The sequence below is a fragment of the Arachis stenosperma genome, chromosome 5, assembly GCF_014773155.1.
Source record: "Arachis stenosperma cultivar V10309 chromosome 5, arast.V10309.gnm1.PFL2, whole genome shotgun sequence".
Classification (NCBI taxonomy): Eukaryota; Viridiplantae; Streptophyta; class Magnoliopsida; order Fabales; family Fabaceae; genus Arachis; species Arachis stenosperma.
This window is the reverse complement of record NC_080381.1, coordinates 4,542,014-4,564,788: the sequence shown is the minus strand read 5'-3', so window position 1 is coordinate 4,564,788 and position 22,775 is coordinate 4,542,014. Positions and strand designations below refer to the sequence as shown.

The 22,775-nt window shown below is 31.8% G+C and overlaps 3 protein-coding genes and 1 non-coding gene across 5 annotated transcripts; 2 read left to right on the top strand and 2 right to left on the bottom strand.

The window, feature by feature from the left end:
- The first annotated feature begins 527 nt into the window (after positions 1 to 527).
- Positions 528 to 6,658, top strand: LOC130979402 (protein MID1-COMPLEMENTING ACTIVITY 1-like). Of its 2 annotated transcripts, none has more exons than XM_057902840.1 (9): positions 528 to 818; positions 1,079 to 1,239; positions 1,355 to 1,796; positions 2,862 to 3,271; positions 3,498 to 3,598; positions 3,995 to 4,066; positions 4,541 to 4,647; positions 4,836 to 4,929; positions 6,371 to 6,658. In XM_057902840.1, exons 3-9 carry the CDS (start codon positions 1,386 to 1,388, stop codon positions 6,421 to 6,423), a joined length of 1,248 nt encoding a protein of 415 aa, XP_057758823.1. In that variant the 5' UTR covers positions 528 to 818; positions 1,079 to 1,239; positions 1,355 to 1,385; the 3' UTR covers positions 6,424 to 6,658. The 2 variants fall into 2 exon arrangements, with proteins under 2 accessions (XP_057758823.1, XP_057758824.1); XM_057902841.1 differs by lacking the exon at positions 528 to 818 and adding an exon at positions 912 to 936.
- Positions 6,659 to 7,817: 1,159 nt separating this feature from the next.
- Positions 7,818 to 9,442, top strand: LOC130979978 (SKP1-like protein 1B). The gene is made up of 2 exons (XM_057903560.1): positions 7,818 to 8,247; positions 9,001 to 9,442. Exons 1-2 carry the CDS (start codon positions 7,954 to 7,956, stop codon positions 9,172 to 9,174), a joined length of 468 nt encoding a protein of 155 aa, XP_057759543.1. The 5' UTR covers positions 7,818 to 7,953; the 3' UTR covers positions 9,175 to 9,442.
- Positions 9,443 to 15,901: 6,459 nt separating this feature from the next.
- TRNAE-UUC (transfer RNA glutamic acid (anticodon UUC)) lies at positions 15,902 to 15,973 on the bottom strand. The gene has a single exon. It is a non-coding gene; the product is annotated as a tRNA-Glu (tRNA).
- A 4,705-nt stretch (positions 15,974 to 20,678) lies between these two features.
- LOC130980303 (protein FD) lies at positions 20,679 to 21,675 on the bottom strand. Its single transcript, XM_057903994.1, has 3 exons — positions 21,160 to 21,675; positions 20,964 to 21,044; positions 20,679 to 20,756 (listed from the first exon to the last, which is right to left on the bottom strand). The coding sequence occupies exons 1-3, from the start codon at positions 21,673 to 21,675 to the stop codon at positions 20,679 to 20,681; spliced, it is 675 nt and encodes a 224-aa protein (XP_057759977.1).
- Between the last annotated feature and the right edge of the window lie 1,100 nt (positions 21,676 to 22,775).

Sequence of the window (22,775 nt, the reverse complement as noted above, 5' to 3'; positions counted from 1 at the left end):
CGATCTACTAAAAATAATTAGCACAAACTTTACTTATCTCTTCTCAAATACATCTGATGATATTTAATCTAAAGACATATTTTTAAAGTTAAAACTTTTATTTAATTTATTTAAAACATAAAAAATTGATCTTTTAAATAAATTAATAAAATATTTTTTATAATACTTTTAAAATACATATTTATAAAATAACAAATACAAAATTTATCCATTTATTAAAAGCTAGCCGTGGAGAGAAAAATATGTGGTTGTATGTATTTTGATTTGGTTGTTGTCTAATACGTAATTTTGTTTCACGTGGGTAGGCATTATGAAAGCTGCTACTAACGCACACAGCTTGAAGTGCCAGCTGGCTTTGCATCTTTTAGTAACAAAATATGACCAACGAGTCAATGAGAACCCCTTCAGCCTTCCGTCTCCTCTTAGCTATAAAAACTTTTCTTGAAGGGTCAACCTGTCGGTGTCAGTTACTATCACGTCGTTACCTTCTAATATAAAGTTACGTTATTTTTATAGATTTTATTAAGCATACAATAGTGGTACCCTCGTAATTACGCGACTAAACGGAGGGCACTCTGGTACTTTGAGTTCTGCACCAAGCACTCCCGTGCTCTGCACAAACGACACCGAACCGAGAGATAAGAGCGAGAAAGAGAGTGTGCGAGAGAGAGACAAACAGTATTTCAGAGGAGCAAGTCCTCCTTCTCGCAAAGCAATGTCTGCCCTTAACTGAATTCAATGTTTTACTTCTTCCGTGTTTATGACGCTTCTTTTGCCCATTTCACTTAACGTAACCACTTCTTAGAAGCAAGAAAAAGGTAAACTAAATTAAATAATGGAATAAATAAATAAATGATAATTACATTTTTCTTCTGGAGCTGGTGATTGATTATTTTGCGATGTTTATTCATGCATGCTTGGTAGCATGTCTTTGAAGTTCTGATTTACTGTTTTTTCTTTTTCTTCTGTAGTTTTAATGTTAATTATTACTATTAATATTTTTTATTTTTTTTTTAAAAGAAAAAGAATGTTTGCTATGTTTTGCATGCTCTCGTCTCTGATCATTCAAATCTTGTAGGGTCAATGCTGTCTCTGAGAATCATTTTCCAGAAGGAGGCTTGATCCGGCACACAAAGTCCTTCACTGTTGAAGAATTTTCTTGTTTCTTCGCATAATCATTTTCAACCATCAAAAGCTTAGGGAACTCAATGTTATTATTTGCTTAACCACTAAACAGAGGTAGGAAAAAACAAATGGATGAACACTATTCATGTCTTGCAATTTCTAATTTGAAAAAAAAAAGCGATTATGGAAATTAGAGATTTGAGCTGAGGCTTACATATCTGTAATTTAGGGTTGATTTTGATTTTGGAGGGAGCAAAGCAATGGCGTCTCCTTGGGATCATATGGGGGAAATTGCAAATGTGGCTCAGTTAACTGGTCTAGATGCAGTGCGTTTGATTGGGTTGATTGTGAAAGCGGCGAGCACGGCGAGGATGCATAAGAAAAACTGCAGGCAATTTGCACAGCATCTCAAGTTGATTGGGAACTTGTTGGAGCAGCTGAAGATCTCGGAGCTGAAGAGGTACCCTGAGACAAGGGAGCCATTGGAGCAGCTTGAGGATGCTCTCAGAAGGTCATATATATTGGTGAATAGTTGTCAGGACAGGAGCTACCTCTACTTGCTGGCCATGGGATGGAACATTGTTTATCAGTTCAGGAAGGCACAGAACGAGATTGACAGATACTTGCGCCTCGTTCCGCTCATCACTCTTGTTGACAATGCTCGAGTCAGGGTAGCTATTTTTGTTCTTCACAATGCTATGTCTTGTTCTGAATTGGAATTTTGTGTTTTGGTCATAAAAAGAAAATAAGAGGAAAGAGTTTTCGGTATTATTTATTCTGTCTGGTTTTCAGAGCCATATTTGCTTATAAGCTATAACATTCCTGGTTTCTATGTAACAATCCATGGGTAGGGAGGAATTTGAGGGTCACCTAAGCTATTGGTAGAGGGGGTATAATTCAGTTAATCCTTATGTGAAAAAATAATAGACTGAGAGTCCAACTTTTGACTGATTTTCAACATTTGTTGAAGTTTTTTTCTCAGCTTCAACATTTGAGCAATGTTTTAGTTTGAAGCTGTCAAGTTTTGATATGGGGATTGCTTCATTCAAGTGATGCCTAACTCTTGGTGGTATGGAATATTTTTTTGGCAGGAATTAGATTGTCCTAGACTATTCTGTTTATTGATTGGTTGCCCTTTTATTTTCTTCTTTCTTTTTTTCATTTTGGTGTGTGGGGGAGGAAACAGTTGCATGTGGTTGAATCTGATACACTAGATAATAGAATTCAGAAAGATGGGATGTACAGTTACCTAGTTTAAATAGCATTTGGCTTAATGCACCTTTTGAAACTCAAAGCATTTTGATTCATATTTCTTGGCAATCATAAGAAAATTTCCCAATGCTTTGTGATAAGTATTTTATGCTGAGGATAGGACGACCCCAACATATGTTAGTTGAAATGATATGTTTTAGATTTAGATAGAGTTGGTATTACTTTGACCAAAGTATTCCATTCAACTAGTATCTGTATGCAAAAGGCAGTAGCCGAAGATGTAACCAATTGAGCAATTATTCAAATCGGAGTTGCTTTTCCCCATGTTTTGAGTGTTGATAGTACATGTGAGCGTTTTGCACAACCTGCATCATTTTGCTTGTAGATTTTACTTTTTCCCTAACATTTATAGGGACAGTTATGTTTGCTTTATATTGTGACTTATCTTGTAGCATTTTCCATAAAAATCATTTTGTCAAAAAACAAAAGGGGTTAAAAATCTATTGATTCTCTGGAATATTCAGGAGAGACTTGAAGTTATTGAAAAGGATCAACGTGAGTACACACTGGATGTTGAGGATGAAAAGGTGCAGACAGTTATTTTAAAACCAGATCCTGACAAAGATGATGCTGCAATGCTGAAGAAAACACTTTCTTGTTCATATCCCAACTGTTCATTCACTGAAGCACTTAAAAAAGAAAATGAAAAGCTTAGACTAGAGCTACAACGTTCACAAGCAAATCTTGATATGAATCAATGTCAAGTCATTCAACGGTTGTTAGATGTCACAGAAATTGCAGCTCATACTCTTCCAGAGAAGACTGACAAGGTTCATAAGAAGGAGGAATACAACTATGATGATGTAGATAATGACAATGACCATTCATCTAGTGAAAAATACCAAGTTAAAAGTGACCCACTTTCCACATCAAGGTCATTATTCATCTTCCTTAACCTTAATATGTAATTCGAGATAATTAGTTGACCAACAATGACAATATTTTGTGAATCTTGAGTGAACTCATGCACTTCTGACATCCAGGAAGATCTAAATTTTTCCCTTAGTTTTACTTTTTTTGACTACTCTACAGTTCCTGCTTCTTCAATCCCATGTTTTCATAATTCTTTTAATGATGCTTATATGCCCAAACTGAAACAGATCAGCAGTTTGCCAAAAGGATCTGCTGTCAAATGGAGGTTCATATCAGCAGGAAGACTGGCATACTGATTTACTTGGCTGTTGTTCTGAACCTTCTCTTTGTAAGTTCTATCCTGCTTGATTTTCATTAGATTTGCACAAGATGTTGCCAAACCCTTGATTTGATGAAAAAAGGACAACTAAATCGAAAATTATTTGATAAAGTTGGCTATATACTGTTGCTAGAAGTCTGTTTTTCCCTGAACCTTGAGCAGTTGAGCGAGACTACTACTAGAGGAAAGTTTGTTAATTGCGGAAGCTTCATTTCTCTTTTTTTCTTACTTTGCATGTTGAATTATGCTTGAATAGTTTCCAATATGTAATCTCATCGAGTATAACCTCTCTTTCTTTCGACAACGTGTTTTTTAATAAAAGAACAGGGTTACAGGAGAACTCTCCGATTTTGCTATACCTTTCTTCTCAAGTAATAAATATTAAATATGGCAGTTGATCTGCAGGTATGAAGACATTTTTCTATCCTTGTGGAACATTTTCAAAGATTGCCACTGTTGCAAAAGGCAGGCCCATATGTAAGTTGGTCATAATCTATTTCAGTACTGCTAGCACTAAATGTGATGAATCTACATCTATGTGCTATTTCTTTTCAAATGGTTCTTGCTGTTTCTTTCCAACAAGTCTAGAGTTTAAGTTTGTCAAGTTTATATCAATCTTATATTTGGCTTCAATTTTAATTTTGTACCTAGTATCTTTCCCTGGTTACCAATAATTTTGTGAGAAGCAATCGTGATGCAATCTGAAATCTTTATTTCATCAATTGAACTGAACATTTAGAGAGAGAAAGAAGGGGGGGACTGTCTGCACTTTCTCATACTGTGAAGAATACTCTTATGTCATTCAGACCTTTTTTTTAAAGATTAATGCTACATTTTTTAATCCAGAGTGCAAATACTTCTCACTGTATGCACTTCTTCATTCCAGTTAATTTGAAATGCTCAAAAGATTATTAAGGTCCCGCTACTTTAATTTTAGTTGTGTTTTTTCAGCTTCTGGAGATGCATGTAGTGAATTGATGGCATATTCATTGGTTTTGTCTTGCTGTTGTTATACCTGCTGCGTAAGGAGGAAGCTTCGGAAGATGTTGAACATTACCGTAATGCTTGCTAAATCTCTTCTCTTATTTGTGTTTGTATTTAGATGTTGTTAGCTTCATTGAAGATGCATAAAGAATATTTGCTAAGGCGCGAGCAATACAATGGAATTCAGGAATTAGTATTAACTTGTGTGCATTTTCCGGTCTCTATAAAATGTTTAAGTATTAACATTTAAATTCTATTTCAGGGAGGCTTTATTGATGATTTTCTATCTCATTTGATGTGTTGCTGCTGTGCCCTTGTGCAAGAATGGAGAGAAGTGGAGATCCGCGGAGTTAGTGGTATGTCCTACTCATTCTTCTGCTTCTTGTGCATAATATTCATAACTTTAGACAAGTGTTTTGGTCTTGTCTCTTCATTTTCTTGGAAAATCCTCTTGAATTGAAGTGAAGCTTCACTGTAGTCTTCGGCTTTGTAGTCCCAAGTAATTTTAGTCCCCTGCAGATCCAAATCAGCATTTTGGTGGGTCATTTTAGTCTAGTCATGAGATGAGATTCGCTAACATGTGCTGGTAATGCCACATAACCATAACACATTGCATTTACCAGGATCAAGTTCTTCTAAAGTGAAGAAGTTGTTAAAGTAAGAAAGTGAGAATCTAATTATCCTTGAATCAAGGTAGTGGGGCTCATGATAAAAGTCAATGGTGATTAATATCTTATGTTATCACTTCAATCCTTCACACTTAGAAGTTTTTTTCCCCATTTCCTGTGACACATTAACATATCCATAATGGTGGAATTAAATTACAAATAGAATATAATCCAAAGTCATAATTGAATTGTATCCAGCATGGTTTTATTGGTCTAGTTGTTTTTGTTATAAATATGAATTTGCATTTCATCAAAGCTGTTAGAAAAAGGTAAGAGAGAACGATAGAGAAAAGGTTTGAGTGTATTCAAGTTGTCGAGAATGATACAATATAAAAGGGTATTCATAGGTGTTAAGAGAATCGAAATAATAAAGACGTAATATCCTATAATAAATATCCTATAATAAATATTTAGATATACTAAATAATGCTAATTGATCTAGTTGATCTTAATTATATTTTAACATCTCTCTCAAATTCAAGTGACAACTTAGAGTTTGAAACTTATTTAAAACAACGAAATAAAAAAAATGCATAAACTGATAGAACGGGTGCAGACTGAACTGTCTGAAGAAAGCGCAGACGAAACTGCCATAAGGAAACACAGACGGAACTGCCGGAAGGAAGTGCAGACGAAACTACCGAAAGGGAACACAGACGGAACCGCCGGAAGGAAACGCATACGAAACTACCGCAAGAGTGGGCAACTGGCGAAAAACTTTTGAAAAGATGGCGAACTGCCGGAAAACTGCTGAAAAAGTCACAAAGTGTAAAGAGATGACAAACTATCGAAAGGTGTTGGAAAACATATAGTTTCTCTATAAGAATAAGTAAGTAATGAATAAGCTAATCGGTAAAAAAGTATCAAAGCATGGACAAAAGAGAAGGAAAAAAAATTGGCACGAAAGAGAAGTATGAAAAATACGGTGATTTCACCAGAAGAAAAACAACCTATCCTCTTCAAAGAGGATAACATGGCTCTGATACCATGGTAGATAGGGTAAGAGATAGCAGTAGAGAAGATTTGTGTGGAATGATACAATACGAAAAAGATAGGCTAGATAATGTTAATTGATCTTAATTATACTCTAACAAAAGCTATTTTATGTTTAATGTTGAATCACTTGCAGATCGCGGGAAGACCAAAACAAGCCCTCCACCTTCCCAGTACATGGAATCTTAGAACAAATGAGATTGTATTTCGGTTGTTTAGGGATTCAAGAGTGTTTTGAACCACATATTAAATAGAGGCAATTTGGCTAGTGGGACTCATAGCAAGACAGAAACTATGTATTTCCTTTTTCTTTTTTTCCTTTTCCCTCAACACCTCTGGCCTCATTACCCATGTGTAAAGCTTACAGATTTAGCCACTGATGTATTGGTTTCCTTGTTTAATATAATTTGATTTTAGTTGTTTAGTATCATGGTATATTGGTATGTTTGTCACGATATATTATGGGACTTTTTTTGACTTTATATTTTATGGGACTTTAAACCCCTTTTTTGTTGGGTCTTTAGCTTTCACGAATACATTAGTCATAATTTTGGAATGGAATCACGGAGAATATTGTCCCAAAAAGAAAGGGACCCTCCTGGCTCCTAGTCCTAGCTATTCGGTACTAGTACTGTCAGTATACTAGATTAGATTGAATTAGAGTATATTAGAACTAAATTAGATAAGTGATTTAATTGAGTTGGATGGAGTCAGATTTGAACACCCCTTATAAACATATAATAAGATAAAAAGATAAAAAGAATCAAAGTCTGTGTTAGGGTTTTGTTAAGAATTAAACGAAAAAAGATAAAAAGAATTAAAGAAAAAAAAGTCTTATTTTAATTTTAACTTCATATAATAAGATTTAAAAAAAACCCTTAAAAAAGATATTTTTTCAAGAAAATGTGTTAGGATTTTGTTAGTCTTATTTAGTTTTAATTTTATATAATAATACATAGTATAATAATATTGTCATTCTTATTTTTTTATGGCATTCTATATTTAATATTTTGTATTGTGAATTTATAAAAAAAACTATCAAGATAAAAGTAATAATATTTATTCTCCAATATATAAAAATGACATTTTTCTAAAAAATTTCTTTAAAGATCCTAAATTTCATCGTGTTGAAATTTTAGCCACTGCTTTCAGAATATCGTTGATGATTAAATTGGGTAACAAAAGAAGATAACCTAATATTTACATTTGACCGCTTTCTAATTTTTTTTCCCTCGTCATTTATGCCGCATATAATCATTATTGTCAGTCGTTAGTACCGCTTATCATACCAAAGTCAGAGAAATCAACGTAACTGATGGAAATATATAGAAAAAGTTAAAGGGGAAAAAGTTGAAACCTGAATTTAATTAATTTCAACGGAAAATAAAAACAGAATTTATCTCCAAAAATAAAAATCTGCCAAAGAAACAGAAAGTAGTAAGATATCCAAGTTTTATTTTTAAAATAAAAAATAAAAACTAAAAAAAATTGCCACGTAGGAGGGCATGATGCATTGGATAACCCAAACGTCACAAGATAGATGCTTCTAGTGCCCCTCTATAAAACCAAAGCCCAGCCCCCTCGCTTGATTTTCATCGAGAATTAGAGATAAGGGGCCGAAAACGAAAATAAAAAGCTAGGGTTAGGGATTTTACCTTTTCACAGCGAAAGGGAACGAGAAAGAGAAAAAGAGGATCAATCTCTGATATCATTTGAATCATGTCGTCGACGAGGAAGATCACCCTCAAGAGCTCGGACGGAGAGGCGTTCGAGGTGGACGAGGCGGTGGCGCTGGAATCGCAGACGATCAAGCACATGATCGAGGACGATTGCGCCGACAGCGGCATCCCTCTCCCCAACGTCACCAGCAAGATCCTTGCGAAGGTCATCGAGTACTGCAAGAAGCACGTCGAGGCTGCGAACGCCGAAGAGAGGCCCAACGAGGAAGACCTCAAGACCTGGGACGCAGATTTCGTCAAGGTTGACCAGGCCACCCTCTTCGATCTCATCCTGGTCTGTTCTATTTCTATTTCTATTTCTTTGTTTAATTTTTTGGTTATGCTGATTTCTTGGTTTCTTTTTTTTCATTGTCTCGATTTCTTGACTTGTATCTGTTTGTGGTTGTGCAGTTATTATGGTTATTTAGGGTTTCCTAGTTTTGGATTGCGGAATTGTGTAGTTTTTTTGTTGTGTCGATGTTGCCTTACTTTGTTTTCGAATTTTAATTTCTTGTTATGATTTTCGATGATGTAGTTTTGAGCATTGTGAACCTTTCTCTGTGGTATGAGAGTTTCTTGAGATATTGAATATTCTTTTTGTGTGGTCATGGTTGATTCTGAGCTGAATAAGGTTCGTTATTTTACTCATCTTGCAGGGTTAGAAGACATAGCTTGTGTTTATATTTAATTGTGTCTGTATAAGAGACTGTGATTTCAGTTGTTGATTTTTGCTTCAAAAGTTACCACTATGTTAAAAATTGCATTGATGTATAGGTACTATATATTGTTTTGAACACTGCTTTTCACACGACATGAATTTTTGTGCAATAACCTCAATTTTTAGTGCATTAGTTGTTTCATCAATTCGTATATAGATTCTTGTTAGTATTTGGTGGTTTGCATTCACAAGCAGAATTGCTAATTGTTATTGCATTTTTTCCTGCTTCCATGGTTTGATTACTTTTACATTTAAGTATGCATATGAGTTCTTGTTTTCCGGTGTTTTAATTTTTTGCAATTGCACTTAAGTAACATTTGTTCTTTTCAGGCTGCGAACTACTTGAACATCAAGAGCCTTCTGGACCTCACATGCCAAACTGTGGCAGACATGATCAAGGGGAAGACTCCCGAGGAAATTCGTAAGACCTTCAACATCAAGAATGATTTCACTCCGGAGGAAGAGGAGGAAGTTCGTCGGGAAAACCAATGGGCATTTGAATGATTTGTTAAGCTTTTTAACATTGTCTTTCAAATCTCTGCCTGTGCTTTTGTTTTGCTTGTCAAAGATCTGCCATGTGCATTGATCCTATGCTTATGGTTGTTTGCCTTCTATCTATCTGACTATTTTTGTTGACTGTTCACGGATCAGACGTATCTTTGTTGATGAACCTTAGGGGACTTTTTGAATATGTAAGTAAATAGTTGAATCTGGTTAAGGTAATTGGTGAATTCTGGTTGATTCTGCTTATTGATAATTTAATCATTGGCAACATATGGTTTCTAATTTTCAACACAACGTGGTGTTATATGTTTAATGTTCGTTTCCGCTGTTAAAGAATCATCGAAGGCTGTTTGTGTTAGGCATGCCAAATTGCCAATGTGGTAGCTGTATTATGTGCTAACTGCTAAAGGCGTTCTGACTTCGGATTTTGTTTTTAGGTACTTATATGCGTTACTGCCGATTTCATAATCTCAGCAGAGGAAAGATTACAGGCAAAAATTAATTAATTTTACAACATGCCCTTTATCTTTTTCTTCTCCCCTGAGCCGCTTCTTCTTTTAGATATGTGCATATGTCATCTTTTTTCAAATTTACGTATACCTTTTTTCTTTGCGCACATAGATTCTTCTTCTGGTTCTCTTCATTCTTCTTTTCTTCTTTTTCTTTTCTTTCGTTATCGTCATCACTAACATTTTGTTAATGGATTATTTTTTCATTCGAATTGAATGGATGCAAATGTTCTGAATTAAATTGATAATATCCAAATTGTAGACAAAGGTGTTTCGAATTTGGTTTCATATAATAGATTATGTTTCGTTCATTGAGTACAATCAGATAAATCGAAATGGCCAACACTACTGAACCAATCATGTGCTGAATAAATGGTGATCGACTTTTAATCAACAAGAATAATATTTCTCTTCCTCTTCCTCCTCATTTTTCTTCTTTCAAATTCGCGAACGTAGGTTCTTCTTCTACTTTTTCGCGCACGCATATTCTTCTTCTTCTTTCGTTATAATCATCACCAACAACACTAACATCTTGCTCGGTTAAGTGGAGTTGCTCATTTTGATTGACTTGATTGTTAATGTGTTCAGTTAAGCCCTTGTACATGCAGAAATGTTTTTCTTACTGATTGATTTATTCAGCAGTCAGCACATGATTGGTGTTCGGTTGTTGGTGATGATTATAACAAAAGAAGAAGAATAAGAATCTGCGTGCGTGAAGAAGAAGTAGAAGAATAACTTACGTGCGCGAATTTGAAAGAAAAAGGAGGAGGAGGAAGATGAGGAGAAATACTATTTTTATTGATTGAAAGTTGATCACCATTTATTCACCACATGAATATTGTTCGGTTTGGTGGCCTTTGTGATTTTGAATCACCAGATGAATGTTGTCCGGTTCAGTGGCCTCCTTTTACTTTGTTCAGTGTTTAAGATTAGAGAAAATATACGGAGCCAATGGCCTAAGCGTACAATGTGTACAATGGAGGCTTAAGAAGCATTAGAGATATGACTATTAGTGTTACATTGTCCTTGTCCTGTCAGGTTACGCTTTTGGGATGAGTGGTTTCAAATATGGTATTAGAGTTCTAGATTCGAAAGGTTAAGAGTTCGATCCTTGGTGAACCCCAAAATCAGTTTAATTTTTTATTGAGATGTTTATTATCCTTGGTATCGGATGGTTATCCTAGATAGTATGGTGATGTTCATTTTATTCATGGACCAAAGATTTAGCCCATTGTACACATTGTACACTTAAACCATTGGCTCTCTAGCACTACCCTTAAGATTATTGTGATAGCATGCAGCAACCGTTTAATCGCCATTGACGAACATGCTTCTGCTTTCTGCTTACTTTCGCGGCGTGTTTAGATCACCACTCAACCAATTGGGGTCGCCAAACCTCTCTAAACGACGTGCTTGATTCGTTGCCTATATTCAATTTTTTTAAATAAAAATTAAAAATATTTAATGTTCATGATCAACATTTTTTCCTAATTTCTATTACTATTAAAAATGACTCTAATAAAATTCTCTTAAAATTAAAGTAATTTATTTACTACTAATAAAACAAATAAAATAGAATAATTACATTTAATTTAAACTTCAAAATTTACCTGTAATTATTTTCATATAAAATTAATAAAATAATAGTTATAATCTAATAAATTTTTAACTTATAACTTTACAGATAAATACACGTGAATTTTAATAGAATATAAATAAAAATAGAATAATAACAATATATGCAGAGTTATAAATATATTATTATAAATATCTAGATTAAAATTAAATTTTAATATTTAAATTAATATAATAATTATAGATGTAATCTAATTTAGTCAGCTAAATGTTAAATCATTGACTAAATAATTTCTTAAGTGTTTTATATAACATAAAAATTTGATTGAAACCATCTACTATTATCTCCTTTCTTTTTTTTTTCTCTTCCTTTTCAATCCTCACTAAACTAAATTCTTCCTTTTTTTGTTGTTGTTATAACTAATATTTATTTTCATGGCATAAAGACTAGTTTTTGTCCGAACATGCAAAAATCAAGTAGATCCGTTCTGGGTAATAGTTTGGTCTGATAGAAAGCTCTTTTTGGTACAAAAGCCCAATAAAAAGAACGTCATTGGGTCCACAAAAAATGAAATGAACTGATAACATTTTCTTTTGTCAGGAGAGTGGCAAGAACAAGCAAAGACGCGATGGGTCCAGTGGGGAAGAGGCTCTGGGAGGTTCTGGTTTGTCCTCTCTCGAAGCATCCCTTGAGGTACTGCCAGGAAACCAATTCCCTAATCAGTGACGCCATTGCCGTTTCCTTTCCTGTCAGTTCACTGCTACTTCGCTTTCCTTTCTCAATCTTTGCTTTCATCACTTCAATCTCTAACCATCCGCATATTCCGTTTTATTTCAGATCAAAAACGGGATCCCTTGCTTGGTTCCACAAGATGGGAAGATACTCGAGGAACAAGATGCCACTGATGCTAATTCGTCTGCAATGAATGAAGAACATCAAGGAAGAAGATGAACTGTAAGAGATTTCAGCGTCTCTTCCTTTAATTGTCACTCTTCTGGTGCTCATTCTGTTATTAGTATTGCAAATAACTCTCATCAATTTCTGTTTAACTCTCACTGTCTTGAGTAAATTATAATAATGTCCTTTGAAATTAAGAGGTGTTGCATGTAAGAGTGCTGATAATTAAGAGCTTTTAGATATGAAAAAGCGTGGTACACTAATTTTCTTTTTTTAAAATACCTTATAATTAAGTTATAAACTACTTACTACCTCACCTAATCTTATTTTTATTGATTTTGTACACATTTAGTAGTTAATTTTGCACGTTAATCCCTGTCAATATACTAGTGAAATATAGCATTACAGAGCTTTGAACTAGGATTAGGGGTGAACAAATCAGGATTCCATTCGTAATATCCGTAGTATTTATCCGTATCAGATCTAAATTTTGCAGATATTGGATTATGATCAATAGTATGAGTGCTGACATAATCAAGGTAAATGGCTTGCATTGGGAGTCATGGAAACTTGAATACTTTGACATTTTATCAAATTAGATTTGAGGTGTGGTGGCCATCCTTAATCTATTGACTAATAAAAGATTAATATAAAAGATAGCTTTACTTGAACTTGAATGCATTGTGCAATGGTATGCATCCATGAGATCCGGTGCAAGATTTGTCTCTTGTAACCTAACAACAACCTTCTTAACATTTTTAAACTTCAATTCAACCCTCAACATATTCCTGTCTAGGCTTGTGAAAATTGTTGTCAGCAGTTTCTATCGGTTGTGGTTTTGGTTTCGCTTTCACTTTTAACCGTGATTCGTTGCTTAAGCAAGCTACAAATCCAAATTCCTTGTTTTGTCTAGGCTGATGTGAGAAACTGGTATAATTGTGAGATTTTTCTTATGTATACGGCATATGATGCTTTAATTCTATAGGTGAGGGGTAGGTGTCTGAATAACAAGTTGGTCAAGAGAAAACCCTTCAATGGTGAAAAATAGCTACTTGCCATCTTCCGTTTCTTTCTGTCTTTACAGCGTGTTATACACACAGGGAATACAATCAACATAACTGTTCATAAGGCAAATAAATTCAAGTAGCTTTTCAGGGCATAATAACAATAACAATAACAATAATAATAATTTAATATACTGATAATGTAAAGAATTTTATACAATCATTCAATGAGATTCAGATATTCAGACGATATTTTAAGTAGTAGGTTTGAAAATTAGTTAATTTGTTGATACAGTGATACAGGATTAGTTGTTTGTATAAATTTTTTTTATACTAATAGTACATGAAAATTAAATTCTAATAATAATCATATTTGATAAATGCGATTGACTAAACTTACTGTGCAGACTCAATATAGTTATGAAATTTTCCTGTCAGTATAATTTAAACTATCCAGAGCATTTTTTTCCTATTGTTACTATTTTGATAACTTTGATAGTTTTCAACACAAATAGGATTTGATAAGACGATGTTGCCTTGTCGCCAACTACACTTACGAAAATAGACAACGATGACCATTTATGGTAAAACAAGATAAAAAGACATCTTCAATGAAGATTTCTTTTTTAAATGTTTAAAATGTTATCGTCTGACTAGTGACTACTATTCATGAGTTAGGAGTTCCGTAGTGTAGTTTTATTCCCTCAAAAGCAATGAGGTAAAGAAGGAATTGACGAATAAAACAAATATGGTAACAATTTTAATCAACCACATAACAAGGTAGGTTGCTGGTTGCGGTAGTTTATAGTATTATTCTCTCCAAAAGCAATGAGGAATGAAAAAAGAACTGATGTTAATTTGTATGCATGGTATCGTGAAATCAGTAAAAAATTACTAACTTAAAGTCACACGAACATAAATATATAATTGGATGAAATTGGAAAACAGTGCAAAACCTAATATAAACTCAAATAAAATGCTAAAAATTATAATCAACCACATAACACTAGTACTACAAAATAGTTAGAGATCCTGTAGTTTATGGTATTATTCACCCTAAAAGCAATCCAATGAGGTATCTATCTGAATATCTAGGTCGAGTGTAACACTCTTGTGTTGGTGTAACACACCCTCTTAGCTAACCACCCTTTCAAAACAAGCAAAACAACTAACTACAGACTATATAGGAAAAATTATTATTTATGATAACGTGACCCGTTATTTGCAACTCTAGTTCTTACTTCTTATTAAGGATCTAACAAAAAGGCATACCCAACAATGATAAACCAGAGATGAATAATCTCAACAACTTGGTTTCAATTGTGTTCAATTTAATTGGTCTAACAAAGGGACCAAGCAATGTCTCTTTATGTTATTTGCTATCATCTGACTCTGCAGCAGCATCTTCATCAAATGAACTCATGATGGAGAATAATGGTGAGGCTGTTTGGTGCTGTGTATGCTTGTCGAGGTTAAAGGACGAAGACGAAATTCGAGTCCTTCCTTGCCTGCACAAGTTCCACAAGATTTGTGTGAATAGATGGCTCAAAGGTCGCCACAAAACCTGCCCCCTCTGCCGGTTTTCGATGGGAGGTGGCGGCGAGGAGAAGTCGCACCACCGCCCCGAAATGTTCACCGAAGAGATGTTGATATGGTTTTCTTCTTTCCATATAGCTGGTATGTAGTTTCTGTGCTAAAATAGTAAAAATTTTCACCATAAGGAATCTGTGCAAGTGTCTATATAAAGCATAGCCCTTGCTTTGCTTTTACCATTTTTATGCTTTTTTTTTTTTTTTCTGTTGCTGCAAGGCTTATGATCCTGATTCTAAGAAAGGTGAAAAATGACCAATGTTATTAATTCGGCTGCAAATTAGATGAGCAAGTTTACAAAGGCTCTAAACTGGCCAAAGGCAAAAATAATACACCTTATTGTTCCTTTCACGTACACTAATTTGTTCAGTGTTTACTGTTTACCATTGTTCTCTCCTAATATTTGATAAAGAATTATACAATATGGATAACATAATTGAATATCCAATATGACATGTTCATAAATTAATATCCCCAGAATATCTAATTGCGATTTAGTATCTATGATTCGGATAATTGAGTGTAGGGGCCTTTTTTTTTTCAAGTTTTCTAAATCCATACTTTATGGTCTTTGCAAGAACTTATTCGTCCTCTAGTAGATGGTTGGATGGTCAATATTCAATAATGGGTTGCAGTGCTTGGAAAGATAAAGACAAGTCTAAACAAATAGGTAAAGTGAAAGATATATAGTGGTAGCCATGGTTCTTGAGTGAGAAAAAAAAAAGGAGCCTAGTAGGTTAGGTATCATATATCATTTCATAAGATGAGACATCATTTTCCAGAGGCAACTGTTTAATTCTTGGTCATTTTATTTTTAGACCAATGCACGACGGTTTTTGATTATTTATTTTTAATATGGTCTCAAATTTTTAGATTATTCTTTTTCTTTTCTTTCTTTTTTTTTTCCGTCAAAGTAAGATTATGTCGGCTTATAATGAGTATATCTGCCCTTCTGAAGGCCAATAGATAACCAATATTAGTATATTACTATCATTGGGTCGTCGCTCAATACATAGGTGAATGAATGTCTGCTTGACAAGAAAATCATGACATACCGGGCTTCCACTTAAAAATTAAAAACCCAAAAAAGAAAATCATGCCATACCGGGCTTCCACTTAAAAATTAAAAACCCAAAAACAAAAATAAATAATTCCGTTGCCGGGAATCGAACCCGGGTCTCCTGGGTGAAAGCCAGACATCCTAACCGCTGGACGACAACGGAATTGATGGTACGATTGGCCGTGATATTTTATTTATACTATGCTTTATATTTAATGTGATTAATATAATGCATAAATTACCTAAAAGGAATGTAAAAGATTATGTTTGGTTATAATATTGGCGGAATGTTTTTTTTTTGTCATGTAAAAAAAAGATTGGGAGAATATAGCATCATGTGCAAGTATATATAGCAAAATTAACCCAACAAAAAGATGATAGTATTCTATGCTATAAAGTATCATGCATAGAACATAACAGCTTAAATAATTCCTTCTTACTTAATACTTATTAGTCTTGGGTATTTTATGATTTTCTATATACTAATAGGGTTGATTGTTGTGTGGTAATTTACATTTAGCTATTCAGCTGTTGTACTCTAAATGAAATGAATTACATTACCAATAATATTCTTCAATGCTTAGCACTACATTTAGAATATTCTAACTCAATAAATTTATAAGACTATTTGTTAAGGTGTTTAAGAAAATAGAATAATTAAATAATTAAGTTTTCAATCCAAGTTATAATATATTTATTTAAAAAATATATCTATAATTTTTTAATGAAATTTTACAAATCAATCTAATAGTAGTGCTACTTAATCAATTAGAAATATCTTAGACTCATTTTCTAATATGTCTGGTGTATAAATATTTTTATAAAAAAATTTATTTTGTAAGTCAAGTTATTGATTAATAATTATTTTCTTTGTCTCTGTAATTGTCTCTTTCATTATTCTTCTTTTAAAGTTTACATCTGTCTTTCATTTTAATTAAGATTGAAATTCAGTCGTGAATAGAATCAGATAGTAAAAGTAAAATCTAAATTCTATATTCATTTTTCATTTTATTAAAGATTCGTATAGAACAATCAAAGTCAAATTCAAAGATTCCACATAACGTACTCAACCTAACTAGAATAACAGATAAAAAATAGCGTTATTCTGTTTTAAAACTGCAAAGAGTTGAAAAGTCTATATGAATATCTGACTTTAGTTTAATTACACATGAATCTTATTTTAATTTATGTAAAAGAAAATTTAATTTATTCATTTACAGATGGATCTAATAATAGCCCACATCAATTTACTTGTGAGGGAGGAAGAGTTACAATTTAAATAATACTTCAAAAACAAATTTATCAATAATAAAATATAATATTTTAAAATTTTTAAAATATAATATATAATTAATATAGTTGATGAGAGTACTATATTACGGTCCTCCTATTAACTATATTGTATTATATATTATATTTTAAAAATTTTGAATATTATATTCTGTTATTAATAAAAAATTTATAGAATATGATTTTAATTTCTTTTAAAGATTTTGAGTACTGTTTATTAAACAAACGTATTGGAATTAAGGATGAGCTATTTAAATTAAAAAAAAAGTTTAAAATATAAAAAATATAAACATATTTAATTTAAATCAATATTTTAAATATTATTTTTAATCGTAATTTTTTTATAATAATACATATATTTCAATAATTATAAATTTATCTAGTAATATGCTTAATTTTTTTAAAATATTTTATATATTTCATTTGTAAATAAGATAAAGTCAAATCAAATTATATCTTATTTTATTTACAGTGTAATAAAATATATGTGTACTAATTTTGTTTATATGATAAACAAATTATGTAACGAGACCTAAAGACATTAAAATATCTTTTTCAATAAATAAAATAATTAAAATATTTATTTAAAAAAATTACTAATCAACTTAAAGTGGTAAGATTAAGAAATTAAATTTCATCCTTTTGAGTACAATAACTGATTAGCTAGTCAAATTTTTTATCCTTACAAAAAATTCATCTAGTCAACTAGTTAAATTCTCTTAAATTACTTTTCTTTCTCTGATAACATAAATTAAATTATATATCTAAATACCGAACACTAATTATTATGGACAAAGATATTTTTTATTTCTTTATTATTAATCTCTCATTATTGTTTTTTTTTTCTTTCAAAGTGTTTCCTTGTTCTTTTATTTTATATTTTTTTATTTACTCAAGTACGATTTTACACATCCATAATATTACATGACTTGATATGATATAACTAACTTCTTCTGTCATATATATTTTTTTAGGTATAGATAATTTTACTTTGTTTTCTTTTTTAATAAAAAGGAGAATCAACCAGGCTGAAAGATAGAAGAAAAGTTAAGTATTGGTTTGATTTGTTCTTTTAATATTTTTGTTTTTATAATTTTATACATATTTAAAATTAAGATGTGAACTATATAGTCCTAAATTGTGTGAGAATTCTTGTAGTATCCTCCAATAGTTAACCACCTCAGACTCCACATCTAGAGTGGTTAATTGTCTACGTTTGCCTTCACATCAATGATCTCTGATAAAATTATTTTTATTTTTCAATGGATTTTTAAAGCTATCCATTAAATGAAAATCTCGTCATTCTTTTTTTTTAAATAAAAAATCAAGTTCATCGTAATATATACTGTGTTATGTTTATTAACATATTAACAAAGTTACACCAAGTTTCTAAAAATCAAATTGCTCATGTTCATTTTAGTTATTGATTTATTCATTTAGATATTCAACCAGTTTAATTGAAATAATTAAATTATAATAAAATAATATATAAAATTATAAATAAATATATAAAAATATAAATATATGTTAATTTAAATTTTAAAAATACATAAATTAAAACTGTTACACAATTACATCTCATAAGTCAAATCATCTAGTAGTATAAAACGGATACATTTAATTAGTTGTTAATGCATATTTATAGGAACTCTAAGTAGTTCACTCTATTTAATTGTAAAATTTAACAATTATAAACCACTTTCCATTATCAAATGGGTGTTTGTGTGTTATTTTATTCTTTTCATTAACAAATAATTACAAAAAAAATGAATTTAAACATGACTAAAATTTTAAAATGGTCCCTAAAATTCGTGTTGTACACTAAAATTATCCTTAAAATTTCAATTACACTAATTATGTCTTTAAAATTGACAAAAGTATATCACATTAGTTCTTGAACTGTTTTCTATATTTTCTGTTAAGGACATGATAACATAAGTTGATGATGTGGACTATTAGTGACACATATTATTTCATAATTTGTCCACGTATAATAATATGATGATGTATTAACCAATAACATATGACATGCTAACGTAGATAATTGTGCCATGTATCACAATACTATTTAATCATGTATTAATTTGTACTAGGTATTATAACTATATTCGTTCACATGTCACTTATTAGTTATTAATCTGAGAGATCGTTCTAAGGTTTTAGTCATTCAAACATGCCATTATTTCAGATGAGTAATTGCAATCCACCCAAGTTGGACGTTAGTTGTTGGGCCTATTAAAGTGATATTAGATAATAAATAATAATAATCATAGCATCAAATATCAAATTAACAAAGCCCCATAAATATCAAATTAAACGAAACGAGTCAAATATCACATGGACGTAGCTAGTGACAAAAATGAGAAATCACATCATTATGGAAAACTGGCAAAGCCATGGACTTTTATGTAAAGGACATTACACTACACACTAATATTAAAGAGATAAAAAGTGAGTGAGATAGGGAAAAGCTAAGCTTGTTTGCCAAAACATAGTAGTACTACTATCATTCTAATAAAAACACAACCATCTTATTTATTTTATGCTATTCTATTGGCAAGTTGTTGCCATCAATTAATTAACAAACGTGGATAAGATAACACATTGATCGTCATTAGTGTCCATTCGGAAAATCCAAAGTTGGGCAAGATATGGTGGTATTAAAATAACCCCATATGACTATCCTTACATTAATGTCATATAGTTAAGATAACTACCCTGCAGGTTACACTACTCTTCCTTATAGACTTATAGATTTATAGTGTCTCTGCTATATACTTGTGAAAGAAACAATCAAAATGTGCATCACATTAATATTTTTATGAAAAAGTATAAGTAGACAATGAAAATACTAAATAATGTGAACAATGGATATATTAGATGTTCATTTTACTAAGTATGCAGATAATTATTCTAATATTAAGATTTAGGTGGATAATTTAAAGATGTAATGTGTTTTGATTTGATTGGTAGTTGTTCATGTTATTCAAGAAAGTTATTGATTACCTAACATTATTTTTTTTATATTTATCAAATATGTAAAAAATGTTTTTAACACACACATGGAAATAAATATAATTAGTTGGACAAAACACAAATTTTTTCTTATTAATTATTTTTAATACTAAAAATAAAAAATATATAAAACTAATGTACACATACAGCATATATAAAACGTGGTGCAACTTGGACAAAAATGCAAAACGCCAAACCCAAGTGAAAAATGCCAAAAACAGAACAAGAAGTCAAGAAGGGCAGAAGGCCATGAAAGTTGCTTGTAGAAGAGATTAAATTCCTTATATTACATATATTGATTTAATTCAATTTTCTTTTGGCTTGAACAAATCTCATGGTTAGAAGAGATTTTGAACGTGGAAATTAAAGAGTTACAGCCACCAATATTGCAGAAATAAACATAAGAGCGATGCATTCTTACATCATCATCATCATTATCATACATACATACACTCACTTAGAGTAAGGGGTAAAAGGAGTGAGTGATGAAGCTGCTTTCTTTTTTCATGAATTTCATTGCAGCATTAATGGCACACTAACTAAGAATCTAGCTAGATAGATACTCAAAATGGTGCTGTAAATGTTCGGTACAGGGCACTCTTCTTCTTTTGCTGATGATTCAACACTGCTGCCTCACATAGCTGCAACAATCACATACACATTTTGCAACGTCAATTTGGTAAAAACACTTCTTTTAGAAAGTCATACACAACTATATTATTACTAAAACAAAAAAGAGATAGTTGTATCATCATCACATTATCACCGTTAAAGCAAAACATAAACAAACAAAATCACTAGTTACTAAAATGTGTGTATTTATTATGTATATAAATGAAGATGCATGCCTTTTGTTGCTGCCTCTTGAGTCTTGCATTCTCTTCCAGCAAGTGATCCACTTTAAGCTGCAACTCGCTCGTATATGCCTGAAATAATAAACAGCAAAAAAAAATGAGACTTGAAACAAAAAGTAAAAGAAAAGAACACTAGTGTTGAAACAGTATGCACGTGGAGGAAGAAGAAGAAAGATGGAATCTTTTCCTGTTTTCTAGCGCGTGATCGAGCAGCAGATTCACGATTCTTAATCATGCGCTTGTTGCGGCGGTCGAGGGTAGGGGCGGGATCAGAGGAGGTTTCAGGAAACCTGTTAGCTGTGGCGAAGCAGGGGAGAGAAGAAGAGGAAGGAAGGGTGTCAAATAATGGTGAAGAAGAGTAAGGAAGCTTGGTAGTGGAGGGAGGTGATGGTGCAGCAGGATGAGGGTGATGGCCGAAGGGATTATGATGAGGATGGTGATGGTGGTTGCGGTTAATAGGGCGATGATGAGAACCGAGGCTGAGAGCAGTGAGGGATTGCGGCGGTGCAGGAGATAAGGGAGAGGGGGATGGAGAGGGCGAGGGTGGAGGATCGGAGTTGGTGGTGGTGTTAATGGTGAAGGGACGGGCGAGGAAGTCTTGGAAGATGAAGGCGGCGGCGGAGGAGGAGGAGGAGGAAGAAGAAGAGGGTCTGGTGCTGTGGTCGTTCAAAGAAGCGAGGTTGATGTCCTTCCACACCTCTTCCATGGTGCTTCAGATTCAGCAGGGTTTTCAGCTTCAAACTCAAGGGTTTAATAGAAGTAGTAGGGTTACAAAAATGATATTTGTACACTAAAATCAGTTATTAATATATAATAAAAATTTAGAAATAGTCAATTTTATAAGAAGTTGATAGTTGAGAGTTGTTAGATAAAAATTTAGTCAAATTATCAAACCATTTAATAATTCACAAGTATCAACTTCACATAAAATCGACTGCACTTAAATTTTCACTTTAATATATTTGTATATATATATATATATATATATATATATATATATATATATAATTTAATTTATTTTTAACATATATTTTAGACTAATAACTAATTTTATTTTGACTGATTTTTGTTTTGACTGATTTTAATATAGAGATACAATAATGAATCACATTATCATACATTACTATTCATCTCAACTTTATATCTCGGATATGCTTTCCTTATTTGCATTATATGCTCTATTTCTTCTCATTTCTTTGTTTAATTTAATTCGTCAAGTACTTCACTACCAACATTATCATCTCAAGTCTTTCTCATTGGATCAAAAACTATTAATCATTAATTTAATACAAGACGAATATTCCTTCAAAATGTCTTTATATATAAATAATAATTCAAAATTATTATATAATTTGCGTTATAATGTCAACTTTTTCTGTAAATTCATACAAAACACAATGCAAAAAAATTATATAAGGAACGACATTATCAAAATAAAAATAATATTATTATTTTTTAAATAAATATCTATATTTTAAAAATTATCTTCGTATATAAGTATACTTTAATTATAATGAGTGTTAAATATATTATATTAAGTATTATTTTATAATGCTTATAAAATAATACCAGTATTGTTTATAGTATAGATAACATATTATTATTTTTTATTATAAAAATTATAACTTAATTTAAGATAGGAATAAATATTAAATATTATTGTCATCACAGGTAAGCTAAAGTTTAAGTTCTTAATTTTCTGAAGTTAGGGTTCAAAAATTTTAAATTAAGATATTCTCTATCTTAATTTTCTAAAGTTTAAGTTCTTAATTTTCTAAAGTTTAAGTTTTTAATTTTAAATTATAG

Excerpts from the sequence above, each read along its gene's own strand:
- LOC130979402 (XM_057902840.1), top strand. The coding sequence starts at position 1,386 with ATGGCGTCTCCTTGGGATCATATGGGGGAAATTGCAAATGTGGCTCAG. Across the intron at positions 1,797-2,861 it reads TTGACAATGCTCGAGTCAGG|GAGAGACTTGAAGTTATTGA; the intron begins GTAGCTATTTTT and ends TGGAATATTCAG. Across the intron at positions 4,067-4,540 it reads TGCAAAAGGCAGGCCCATAT|CTTCTGGAGATGCATGTAGT; the intron begins GTAAGTTGGTCA and ends GTGTTTTTTCAG.
- LOC130979978 (XM_057903560.1), top strand. The coding sequence starts at position 7,954 with ATGTCGTCGACGAGGAAGATCACCCTCAAGAGCTCGGACGGAGAGGCG. Across the intron at positions 8,248-9,000 it reads CCCTCTTCGATCTCATCCTG|GCTGCGAACTACTTGAACAT; the intron begins GTCTGTTCTATT and ends TGTTCTTTTCAG.
- LOC130980303 (XM_057903994.1), bottom strand. The coding sequence starts at position 21,675 with ATGGAAGAGGTGTGGAAGGACATCAACCTCGCTTCTTTGAACGACCAC. Across the intron at positions 21,045-21,159 it reads CTCGATCACGCGCTAGAAAA|CAGGCATATACGAGCGAGTT; the intron begins CAGGAAAAGATT and ends TGTTTATTATTT. Across the intron at positions 20,757-20,963 it reads TCAAGAGGCAGCAACAAAAG|CTATGTGAGGCAGCAGTGTT; the intron begins GCATGCATCTTC and ends TGATTGTTGCAG.